The 13,266-nt window shown below is 33.7% G+C and overlaps 2 protein-coding genes across 2 annotated transcripts; both read right to left on the bottom strand.

Annotated features, from left to right (window-relative positions):
* Positions 1-1,707: 1,707 nt before the first annotated feature.
* On the bottom strand, positions 1,708-3,793 carry LOC132266847 (patatin-like protein 2). The gene is made up of 6 exons (XM_059767848.1): positions 3,579-3,793; positions 3,306-3,487; positions 2,849-3,041; positions 2,591-2,752; positions 2,165-2,431; positions 1,708-1,936 (listed from the first exon to the last, which is right to left on the bottom strand). The coding sequence occupies exons 1-6, from the start codon at positions 3,690-3,692 to the stop codon at positions 1,715-1,717; spliced, it is 1,140 nt and encodes a 379-aa protein (XP_059623831.1). The 5' UTR covers positions 3,693-3,793; the 3' UTR covers positions 1,708-1,714.
* Positions 3,794-9,636: 5,843 nt separating this feature from the next.
* LOC132266848 (patatin-like protein 2) lies at positions 9,637-11,858 on the bottom strand. The gene is made up of 6 exons (XM_059767849.1): positions 11,520-11,858; positions 11,247-11,428; positions 10,929-11,121; positions 10,671-10,832; positions 10,207-10,509; positions 9,637-9,978 (listed from the first exon to the last, which is right to left on the bottom strand). The coding sequence occupies exons 1-6, from the start codon at positions 11,697-11,699 to the stop codon at positions 9,757-9,759; spliced, it is 1,242 nt and encodes a 413-aa protein (XP_059623832.1). The 5' UTR covers positions 11,700-11,858; the 3' UTR covers positions 9,637-9,756.
* Between the last annotated feature and the right edge of the window lie 1,408 nt (positions 11,859-13,266).

Genomic DNA, 13,266 nt, shown 5'->3' on the forward strand with positions numbered 1-13,266 from the left:
GTCTCTGACTAACTGAAGCTTGGATTCAAGCTAAGGTGATCGATCCATGAACCACTAATGTGATTCAATGATAGAATGGAACGTCACATTTCGAATTTTAAATGTGAGAGGTGAAAATCTTTTCGGGTCACAGAGGAAAGAATAATCACCCAAAAATAAAAAATATATTTTAAAATTTAATAGTTAGTTATTTACTAAATAATTTGCTAAACCTATTAAAATTATGTCAAACATAATGAGGGTATATTAATAAAATTATATATAAAAATTATCCTTCCATTACATCTATCATTTTTACTATTTATTTTATTTAACCAAATAAAAAGCAATAAAACACATTTCCTTCCCTCCAAATATTTCTCATCCATCCCTACTTGACCTTACTCTTCCATCCATTTTTTCATCGGTCCAAACAATACTGTGATTCATAGATTGCTCCTCCCAACAAGATTAGGTCTATATGAAAAAAATCTTGAAGAATATACGAAATGGATAAGAATATTTTTTTGGTATTCTTAAAAAGATTCTATTGTATTTGCAGGAACGAAGACCTGAAAAGTATAAGTCGTCTCACAAGAATTAAAATTGTTTTCGCACCTAAAGGCCAAACATGCCAGTGGTCGAATTGAATACTATTAAAAGACAAAAATTCTACTAGTCATTTGTGTTCCGGGATTTGTACCTGTAGAATTTCTAACTATTGTACTAAGTCTGTAAATTTCCGCATTCTAAGTTTGATTTTTACATAATATAAAAAAATAGGGCAAGTGCAGAAAATACTTCTAAAGTATATTTTATGTAGCATTTTTACCTCCTATTTGAAAAAATATGCAAAAAACACTCATAATCTTTTCACATTCAAAAATACCTATCTACATAAATTAGTGTTGTAATATCAATTTTACCTTTTTACTCTTCTGAAAATGCCGAATGGGTATATATACTACTAACTTCATAGTATAGGGGTGTTATGTGCATATTACTTTATATATATATATATATATATATATTTTTTTTTTTTTTTGTAAAACTTTTTTCTCTATGCATATCTTTAAACATTTTTTAAAATTTTTTTTGAGAATTGTAGAATAAGAATTTGAATTTTCTGAGATTCCAGTTCACTCTTTCCTACTATTATTATTATTATTATTTTTTCCGTACCAACACTGTTAAACAAAAAAAAAAAAAAAAATCCCAATCAATGTGCACTAGTTTTCGGTGTTTGGAAAAAAATTTGTTTTCTTTAGTTTGCACTTTCTATTTTTATTTTCTAAATTGCCCTTATTTTTATATTTTATTTTCCATTGCTGGTGTCCTTCAATACTGTCATTTTCTATATATTTTATAAAATTGTTCAGTAAGGTAATTTAGTTAATTTATGCTTTAAATTTATCAGAGGGGCTTATTTGCACCAGATTGAAACTATAGAGGTGTTTTTTGCACGAGAGGGACATCCTCCAATAGTATCATTTTCAGTCATTTTACAAAATTATTTATTTTTATATATTTTATAAAATGGTTCAGTAAGGGTAATTTAGTTAATTTAGGGTTTAAATTTGTCAGAGGGATCTATTTGCACCAAATTGAAACTTAAAGGGTGTTTTTTGCACGTTTGAGGTGTGATGTGCTTTTTAAACGTACTTTAGGGATGTTTTCTACACTCACCCTTAAATAAATACGTGAGTTTAAATAATCTGTATAACCCAATTGATATTTAAGTGGTACGAAGCTTTCTTTCATCTGCAAGCTGCTTAGCAAAGCGCCCAAGAGCTTCTTCATTAGTACCCTCTCCCTCAACTGTCTCAAACTGTCCAGTTTCCATATTTACCCTTGAAACTGGCTTCTTTAACAACTTCTCTGCAATTTTCACAAGCCCTTCCAGATTCTCCTTTGTTGCAATATCGACTGAGGCTAAGTCACCGGTCAACGTATCATCCTGTCCATCCATATTATAAGAAATTATTAACATATGATAGTCATAAAATACAAGGCAGTCTTGACTCAATCGTAGAGTTGTTCTATTGTGATTTGAAAGTTACAAGTTTCAAATAGAAAACTGGCCACCTCTTTCTATGTGGAGGTAAGACTGTTAAATCTTACCTCCTCACATCCCGCCATAACGGGAGCATACTGTCTAGCCCTTTATGTAATTCTTGATATATACCTGAATGCGAAGGTAGTTCTTCTCAGCATACAAGGCTTGAAAGAGAGTTGAGACATGGATATCAACCATATCCGAGCTCGCGTCGCCGTACACGTCAAGCAATGGTTTTGCACCATTGTCATACATCCAATTGAGCGATCCCCACTGGGAGGCTGTGGCTGCGCTGTACTTCTCTTCTCGCTTGGCTGCACCGGTGCCCAGTGAAAGGACTAGCATCCTTTTGCCCATTATAATTTCTTTTGTAATGTGGCTTATGGCCATTAGAGTCTGCAAATTCACTCATCAAAGGTTAGTTCCTAGCTTTCACATAGTACCCACTAACCAATATAGTGTCACCTTGTTATGCATATATATATTCAATGTAAATTTAGAAAGACCATAAAAATTAATTATAGTTTGATCCAAATCTCCAAATTAGCTACTCACAGGATTATTTGCAGCAACTCCACCATCAATGAGATCAAAAGTGCGCGTCTTTCCATCAGCATCCTTGGTCTCAAAGTAGTGTGCTGGGAGATAGGCAGGGGCTGCAGAGGTGCTGAGGCAGATATCTGATAGCAGAGCATTCTTGGAAACATTCATTTTTCCCTATACATTGTATAAAATTTGTTCATACAATTAATGTCACTTCACATTTGTAGCTAGAAATTCAAATGACCAAATTAATATCCACAAGTTTCATACATCACTGGTAGAGAAGATAACTGGCTGGAGGTACTTGATATCAAAAGCCGGTATGACCACATTTGTTAGTGTCTGCTTTATAGTAAGGTCACCTAGTAGCTCCTTTGTTAATGACCTTAGGTACTTCCCATCATATTTTGGCCCTGAGAACGCACCAATGAAACGTGTCACCGTGTCCATGCAGCACCTTCGACTGATCAGAGAAACACCCATCAATGAATATTCATCCAACATATATATATATAGTACACACACATTGACATGTTAATGACCTTAGGTACTTCCCATCATATTTTGGCCATGAGACCGCGCCAATCAAACGTGTCACCGTGTCCCTGAAGCTCCATCGACTGATCAGAGAAACACCCATCAATGAATATTCATCCAACATATATATATATAGTAGACACACATTGACATAAGTATATAATTTAAGCTTATATACTAATTTACCCACCTGGTCTGAGGGAAGATCTTGGGGGTGTGTTGTAAGTAGAAATTGTTGATGTCCTTTGCAGCATACATAGGGCGGTTGTTCTTGTTGGGAGCTGCAAGCATGGTAGTGACAAGCCCACCAGTGCTAGTCCCAGCAATTACGTCGAAATAATCTGCAATTCTCGCACCAGGTCCATCAAGTTCCTGACAATCAAATTATACAAGAACAAAAATAAGTACTAACACAATGACAAAACTGAAAAGTGTAAACAATACATGTTTGATGAAGTACTACCTGAAGCTTTGATTCAAGATTAGCGAGGAGGGTACCGGGAATGATGCCTCTAATGCCACCTCCATCGATGCTCAGCACCGTCACCATCTTTCTTTTGGTCAATCCAAAAGCCATTTGAGGTTGTAGAAAGTGAAGTGTTGTTAGGAAACAGATTGCAATGAAGAGAGTTGTTCTTTCTATATTATATATGAGGATTGTATTGATGGCTATGGGATTGACGTTGACGAAGACTTACCTTATCAAAAAAAAAAAAAAGAAGGGCATTGACGAAGACTTGATGATGAGAATTGACATTGACGAAGACTTACCTTATCAAAAAAAACAAAAGAAGAAGGGCATTGACGAAGGCTTGATGATGACCAACTCATGATGGTTGGTTTATTAGAAGGCTTGAACAGCCATCACATCATCCAGCGGACCTACATGCATATGGGAAATTGCCTCCCTGGATATTTTTTTTAAACTAATATGCCTTGCTATTCTTTTTTAATTTTATACCTATAAAATATTATTATTACCTCTAAAATTATTAAAAGATTTCATTTTTACCCACCCACCTAATGTTCTAGGAACGTCCCTGCATCATCCATTCCATTGACATCATGTTTGAAATTTCGTGTTTGCACAGTCAGCGCAGGCGTCTTTTGATCATACAACTTCTTCTTTTCTTTCATTTTAGCCGCCTAACCAAAAGGGAAGAGTATTAACCATCATGTCAATGTAAATACAAGAAAAATACTATAAAATTTTGTCCGTTCAATAATCTAATTTAATATTGTGATATTTATGTCATTTTCATTCTATCAGTATCATATGAGTGGGTCGCAACTGTCAAAGTTGCGACTGCACTTAACATCTCACGTTAGTTCACAAAACCCGAATTCGAACACTCTGGAACACGTGGTTTGGCTGCTTTCAAATAAAACAGGGTTTTTTTTATTAAAAAGTGAAGGGGGGCAAAGTGGATAATTGAATCTGGTAGTTTTAGTGGAAAGGGAGAAGTATTACCCACTTGACCAACTTATTTTAAAATAGGGTAAAATGCACAAAATTCTCCTGAATTATCAGTCAATTGCACACCTGAATTAATAAATGCCCTCTTGAACTACTAAAAAGTTGCATTTAAGGACATCAGGCAAGACTTTGGCACTGAAAAACCAAAATTACAAAATTACCCTCTAATTGAACGGCACCCTTTTATAGAATACTGTTCATCTTCTCCAAATAATCAAACGTACAGACACATATATATTTTATATATACAGATACAGACACATATATATCTATATATACACACACAGACATATATTTATTAAAAATTATTTCTTTGAATTCGAATCAAAACCCCAAATAATCGATGAGGCCAAAGTCGAAAATTTTAGACTTCAAATCGAATTCAGAGTTGAGATTCAACGATCGGGAAGTCGTATGACACAAATGCTGCCGTGGAAGGCGGCCAGGAAAGATAGAAAGACATAAAAGCTCGGAGACTTTCGAGAAACTGCATCGTTTTATCTAATACCCAACTTAGTTGTTGATGAGGGCTTGTAATCTCTTATGCCCATTTCTACGCGCTGGCGTTGTCATGTTAAATCAGTTTTCTGGGCAACATAATTGAGCCGACTCCACTACACCGACAACTCCAGGCAACAACACCAGCGCAATCACCAGCACACTCACAGTTAAACTATCGCTAGAAAAGTATGCATAAATTCCAGCCTCGGAGGTCCAGGCTACATCCAATTTCTTCACTGCCACCAAGGGCAACGACAACCTCATCTCGCCACCGACGCCGACAAGTCTCTGGTCTAGACTTTAGACATAATGCGTCCGCCTTTTCTGGTCTCTTCTCTGCCAAAGCTCACATCGCGAACTCCGCAAATCCATGACCGATGGCGACTCATGTAGTCAATCCGATGCACCAATTAAGATCAAATCAATCCAAAACAGACCAAAGAAACAAAATCGGAGACAAATCCAAGAACAGAGCTACCATCATGAACAATTCTGTGAAGAAATTAATCATAAAAACATGGCGCGTGAGCGCACGTTGGGGAGAGTTGGGTATTGATTGGTCGGCTTTTTCTTACCGTGTTATCATGTGTGAGCATAGCTGGTGAAGACTATTCGGCGGTGAGATTGCGTGCGAATCCGGCGAGAAGATATTGTGAAGGTGATGATAGGTGGTTGTGTTGTGGCGGCAACTACGGGGGTTGAGCTCGGGGGAGGAGACGGAACTTGCACGGCGGTTCAGGACGACAGCGAATCAGCTTTAAAATTGGCGATCAGGCAAATCGGTGATACCACCGCAAATCATAAATCCATAGTCCGACATTCACCATGGATGACGGCTAGTTCGGAGGTGGTGAAATTGAGAGAGAATGTGGGTGAACTGGCGACATCGCTGAAAGAGAGAGGAGGGGGAAAGGAAAGTGGGTTAGGGTTTTTTTTTAAAGAAAATTAGCATTAGCGGCGATGAGGACGCCGACCACCTCTAGCACCAGCGGTGATGAGGACCACGACCATCTCTTTCTCAAATCCATCCCTCACTGCACCGACGCCTGTGATTTTTTTAGGGCTTTAATTTGGAATTTTTTTATTTTTTTTTATTTTTATTTTATACATTTAATAGTATAAGGGTAGATTTTTCATTTTCAAAATATATTGTTGGCATGTATTCATCACGGGCCTAATTGGCCGGAGAAATCAAAGGAATTTCGCCGGTGTGTAATATTTGCAAAAAAATTGATAGTTCAAAGGGTTAATTGGGGGTGGAGGGGGGGGGGGGGGGGTTGCATTTTACCCTTTAAAATACTAGTTTTCTGCAGCAATGCAATGACTGCCCCACACCTATCTAACTTACTGAATTTTATTTTTTATTTAGTTTTTACGAAAAATCAAACCATCCATTAGCATAGTATATAAATAAATAAAATGGCTTTAAATGAAATAATAACATAATATGATTTATTTAAATAACAAATGTGGTAAAGCCAGTCATAGTGAATAAATTATTAAACAATAAAGGCGGTAAAACCGGCCCTAAATTATTAAATAATAAATGTGGTAAAACCGACCATAGTGTAAGCACATATATCATTTCAGTGAACCAATTTATTTTATGAACAATAATCTCTAATTAAAATTTTCTTACCCTTTGGAGTTATTTTCTTCGATAAAGCAAACTAATCCAACAATTTATCAAAACTAATATCACAAAATAGATATATAGTTGGGATAGAAAGAGGGAGAGAAAACTTCTTCTTCAAATTTCAGATGGATAGAGCGTCATGCCGATAACGTGTAATAAATATATGTGTGTGTATATATATATATATATATAATACAATACTTATTTAGAGAAATAAAAGGAAAACTTTTAGAGAGACAGAGAGATAGAGCGAAAAGAGACAGAGAAAGAGAATGAAAATCTTGTATTTTATATATCCAACAATCAGTACACATACATGGCCTTATATAGACTTACATTGAAGCTTCCCTGGTACGGCACAGATGCAATCTTCCATTGTAAGCTTTAAACCTTGATGTCATGGATGACATGATTCATTGTGGACCCCATTCAATTATATATACGTAACACTGTTAGAATTATATACAATCTGGTTTACTCTGGTGATATAGATTTGTAATTTTGATTTAGAAATAGTTGGAATTAGTTCCTAGAAAAAAAAATAGGGAAGTATAATGTGTGAGAATTCACAAATAATTAATAGATGTAAAGACAGAATGAGTAACGAAGTCTTTTTTTTTTTTTTTGGGTTCCAAAGGTTAAGTAAATTAATTTTAGTTGAATATCAATATGCAAAGTCTAACTAAAATAAAATACTAAAATATCAATAAGCAAGGTCCCCAACCAAAATAAAATAAGAATACCAATGAGCAAAGTTCAAAGTGATTTTATTAATTAATATAAAATAAATTTTAAAACATCTTCTATAAAACATTAACACAAATTATCTATTAACATAAAAAGAGTTTTTAAAAGAATTTTTATAAAACTCTAACACAAATTACCTACTAATAATTATTATTAATTTTTAATTTTCTTAATTAATATTATTTATATATAATAAATAATAATGCAAATTTTTTCTCCTATATACATATATTTTTTTAATTTACAATTATACACATATTTTCCCTGAGCCACGTATGTTTTGCTAGTATATGTAAAATATTTACAGAGTGACCATATTTTAGAGGCCCAAACAGCTTGCTAGAGCAAGAACAAATTTTAGTTGGACCTGACTAAAGTGGCCCAATAAAACAAACAGCAATTGAGAAACAAGCCCAAGTGTTTGACCAACGACCCAACCATCAAGGCATGGTCTCTGACTAACTGAAGCTTGGATTCAGGCTAAGGTGATCGATCCATGAACCACTAATGTGATTCAATGATAGAACGTCACATTTCGAATTTTAAATGTGAGAGGTGAAAATCTTTTCGGGTCACAGAGGAAAGAATAATCACCCAAAAATAAAAAATATATTTTAAAATTTAATAGTTAGTTATTTACTAAATAATTTGCTAAACCTATTAAAATTATGTCAAACATAATGAGGGTATATTAATAAAATTATATATAAAAATTATCCTTCCATTACATCTATCATTTTTACTATTTATTTTATTTAACCAAATAAAAAGCAATAAAACACATTTCCTTCCCTCCAAATATTTCTCATCCATCCCTACTTGACCTTACTCTTCCATCCATTTTTTCATCGGTCCAAACAGTACTGTGATTCATAGATTGCTCCTCCCAACAAGATTAGGTGTATATGAAAAAAATCTTGAAGAATATACGAAATGGATAAGAATATTTTTTTGGTATTCTTAAAAAGATTCTATTGTATTTGCAGGAACGAAGACCTGAAAAGTATAAGTCGTCTCACAAGAATTAAAATTGTTTTCGCACCTAAAGGCCAAACATGCCAGTGGTCGAATTGAATACTATTAAAAGACAAAAATTCTACTAGTCATTTGTGTTCCGGGATTTGTACCTGTAGAATTTCTAACTATTGTACTAAGTCTGTAAATTTCTGCATTCTAAGTTTGATTTTTACATAATATAAAAAAATAGGGCAAGTGCAGAAAATACTTCTAAAGTATATTTTATGTAGCATTTTTACCTCCTATTTGAAAAAATGTGCAAAAAACACTCATAATCTTTTCAGATTCAAAAATACCTATCTACATAAATTAGTGTTGTAATATCAATTTTACCTTTTTACTCTTCTGAAAATGCCGAATGGGTATATATACTACTAATTTTATAGTATAGGGGTGTTATGTGCATATTACTTTATATATATATATATATATATATATATATATATATATATATTTTTTTTTTTGTAAAACTTTTTTCTCTATGCATATCTTTAAACATTTTTTAAAATTTTTTTTGAGAATTGTAGAATAAGAATTTGAATTTTCTGAGATTCCAGTTCACTCTTTCCTACTATTATTATTATTATTATTTTTTCCGTACCAACACTGTGAAACAAAAAAAAAAAAAAAAATCCCAATATCAATGTGCACTAGTTTTCGGTGTTTGGAAAAAAATTTGTTTTCTTTAGTTTGCACTTTCTATTTTTATTTTCTAAATTGCCCTTATTTTTATATTTTATTTTCCATTGCTGGTGTCCTTCAATACTGTCATTTTCTATATATTTTATAAAATTGTTCAGTAAGGTAATTTAGTTAATTTATGCTTTAAATTTATCAGAGGGGCCTATTTGCACCAGATTGAAACTATAGGGGTGTTTTTTGCACGAGAGGGACATCCTCCAATAGTATCATTTTCAGTCATTTTACAAAATTATTTATTTTTATATATTTTATAAAATGGTTCAGTAAGGGTAATTTAGTTAATTTAGGGTTTAAATTTGTCAGAGGGATCTATTTGCACCAAATTGAAACTTAAAGGGTGTTTTTTGCACGTTTGAGGTGTGATGTGCTTTTTAAACGTACTTTAGGAATGTTTTCTACACTCACCCTTAAATAAATACGTGAGTTTAAATAATCTGTATAACTGTAAACAAATTAATGAATAAGAATTTATTATTCTCTATTGTAATTGAAAAAAAATGGAACAATTAATTTAGAGGAATTTCTCAAAACCTCTTTGACATACATCTCCCCAATTGATATTTAAGTGGTACGAAGCTTTCTTTCATCTGCAAGCTGCTTAGCAAAGCGCCCAAGAGCTTCTTCATTAGTACCCTCTCCCTCAACTGTCTCAAACTGTCCAGTTTCCATATTTACCCTTGAAACTGGCTTCTTTAACAACTTCTCTGCAATTTTCACAAGCCCTTCCAGATTCTCCTTTGTTGCAATATCGACTGAGGCTAAGTCACCGGTCAACGTATCATCCTGTCCATCCATATTATAAGAAATTATTAGCATATGATAGTCATAAAATACAAGGCAGTCTTGGCTCAATCGTAGAGTTGTTCTATTGTGATTTGAAAGTTACAAGTTTCAAATAGAAAACTGGCCACCTCTTTCTATGTGGAGGTAAGACTGTTAAATCTTACCTCCTCACATCCCGCCATAACGGGAGCATACTGTCTAGCCCTTTATGTAATTCTTGATATATACCTGAATGCGAAGGTAGTTCTTCTCAGCATACAAGGCTTGAAAGAGAGTTGAGACATGGATATCAACCATATCAGAGCTCGCGTCGCCGTACACGTCAAGCAATGGTGTTGCACCATTGTCATACACCCAATTGAGCAATCCCCACTGGGAGGCTGTGGCTGCGCTGTACTTCTCTTCTCGCTTGGCTGCACCAGTGCCCAGTGAAAGGACTAGCATCCTTTTGCTTTCCGCCGGCTCCATCTCAATGAACTCATAGTTGCCCATTATAATTTCTTTTGTAATGTGGCTTATGGCCATTAGAGTCTGCAAATTCACTCATCAAAGGTTATTTCCTAGCTTTCACATAGTACCCACTAACCAATATAGTGTCAACTTGTTATGCATATATATATTCAATGTAAATTTAGAAAGACCATAAAAATTAATTATAGTTTGATATCCAAATCTCCAAATTAGCTACTCACAGGATTATTTGCAGCAACTCCACCATCGATGAGATCAAAAGTGCGTGTCTTTCCGTCAGCATCCTTAGTCTCAAAGTAGTGTGCTGGGAGATAGGTAGGGGCTGCAGAGGTGCTGAGGCAGATATCTGATAGCAGAGCATTCTTGGAAACATTCATTTTTCCCTATACATTGTATAAAATTTGTTCATACAATTAATGTCACTTCACATTTGTAGCTAGAAATTCAAATGACCAAATTAATATCCACAAGTTTCATACATCACTGGTAGAGAAGATAACTGGCTGGAGGTACTTGATATCAAAAGCCGGTATGACCACATTTGTTAGTGTCTGCTTTATAGTAAGGTCACCTAGTAGCTCCTTTGTTAATGACCTTAGGTACTTCCCATCATATTTTGGCCCTGAGACCGCGCCAATCAAACCTGTCACCGTGTCCATGAAGCTCCTTCGACTGATCAGAGAAACACCCATCAATGAATATTCATCCAACATATATATATATATATATAATTATATATATAGTACACACACATTGACATAAGTATATAATTTAAGCTTATATACTAATTTACCCACCTGGTCTGAGGGAAGATCTTGGGGGTGTGTTGTAAGTAGAAATTGTTGATGTCCTTTGCAGCATACATAGGGCGGTTGTTCTTGTTGGGAGCTGCAAGCATGGTAGTGACAAGCCCACCAGTGCTAGTCCCAGCAATTACGTCGAAATAATCTGCAATTCTCGCACCAGGTCCATCAAGTTCCTGACAATCAAATTATACAAGAACAAAAATAAGTATTAATACAGTGACAAAACTGGAAAGTGTAAACAATACATGTTTGATGAAGTACCACCTGAAGCTTTGATTCAAGATTAGCGAGGAGGGTACCGGGAATGATGCCTCTAATGCCACCTCCATCGATGCTCAGCACCGTCACCATCTTTCTTTTGGTCAATCCAAAAGCCATTTGAGGTTGTAGAAAGTGAAGTGTTGTTAGGAAACAGACTGCAATGAAGAGAGTTGTTCTTTCCATATTATATATGAGGATTGTGGTGTACTCTAAGAGGATATTTATAACGAAAAATTGATGGAAGAAACAAAGCTTTCAATTAATCGCATATGCATCAACTGTGATGTCTTTGTTTATATATGTGAGTGTAGCTAACTTTGATCATTTTGTAGAGACACCATTATTGATTTTGTCAACTATTCTCACCTTTTTGAAGTGCATTGGAAATCTTTAGGAAGATTATCGGTATGTGTCCATGCTTCTTTGTCATCAACTAGACCTTAATTTCCATTTTTCCTTTTTTTAGTCTCTCTTAGTAGCTCTCCAGTTTGATGGCTATGGGATTGACATTGACGAAGACTTACCTTATCAAAAAAAAAAAAAGAAGGGCATTGACGAAGACTTGATGATGAGAAGCTGTTTAAATTAACATTTTACCGGAAATATAAATATATATATATATATATCGCACCATAAATTAATTGGTTTAGGATTACCGTTTGTATGCAGTATTTATTCCAAATCATTACCTAGAAATTAAAAAGGTTTGATTGGTTTGTAACCTTAAAAATAGATATAATTGAATTTTTTTTTTGAATGGTTATAATTGAAAATTAAAAATTGAAAAATCGTATAAAAATCATGTTTTATTTAATTTTTTTTTTAATTTTAATTATATAAAGGCATATTTAGACTTTTATAATTCTCTTATATATATATTTTTTAAATTCTTAAAAATTATTTTTAAAATTACAAACTAAACAACAAAAATTTGAAGTTAACCGGACAAAAATTAAACACATTTAAGCTGCATATTATTTCATCAGAATTAATGAGCTTCATGCCAAAACTAATAAATTCTAGAGTATCATTTATGAGACTATTATGAGTGAGACAGTCACGTATAATAATGTATCTCATATATTGTGTTGCTTACAAGTATTAACATATTATACTTTAAGCTGTTGATGATCATATAAAAATGTTATTATCCAATGCAACTCCTATTATTCAAATACCTAGAAGACACAAAACAGGGTTTGTTGGTTAAAGAAAATATTTTGATGTGACTTTATATTATTCAAACAGGTATGAATGACTAAAAATGCTATTATCCAATGTAATTTCTATTATTCAAATACCTAGAAAAGACTAAACAGGATTGGTTAGTTAAAGAAAATATTTTGCTTTGACTATGTATTATTGAAAGACTAAATAAAATTGGTTGGTTAAAGAAAATATTTTGATTTGACTGTATATCATGGATGGATGCGTGAGTATGTGAAAAATGGTCTTTTCTTAAAAATCTCCAAATTATACAGGGTTTAATTCTGTGATTCATATTCAGTCACGTCATTCTTTTATTCAATTTTTATTCAACTCTCCCACTTACAATTTTAAAATAAAAATAAATAAATATTCACTTGAAAAAATGACGCAGTTAAATCAACACGGAAAGTCATATTCATATGGTCACAGACCAACTCATGATGGTTGGTTTATTAGAAGGCTTGAACAGCCATCACATCATCCAGCGGACCTACATGCATATGGGAAATTGCCTCCCTGGATATTTTTTTTAAACTAATAT

The sequence above is a fragment of the Cornus florida genome, unplaced genomic scaffold, assembly GCF_030987335.1.
Source record: "Cornus florida cultivar Cherokee Brave unplaced genomic scaffold, ASM3098733v1 CherokeeBrave_3.0.0_Hap2_Chr07, whole genome shotgun sequence".
Taxonomy (NCBI): domain Eukaryota; kingdom Viridiplantae; phylum Streptophyta; class Magnoliopsida; order Cornales; family Cornaceae; genus Cornus; species Cornus florida.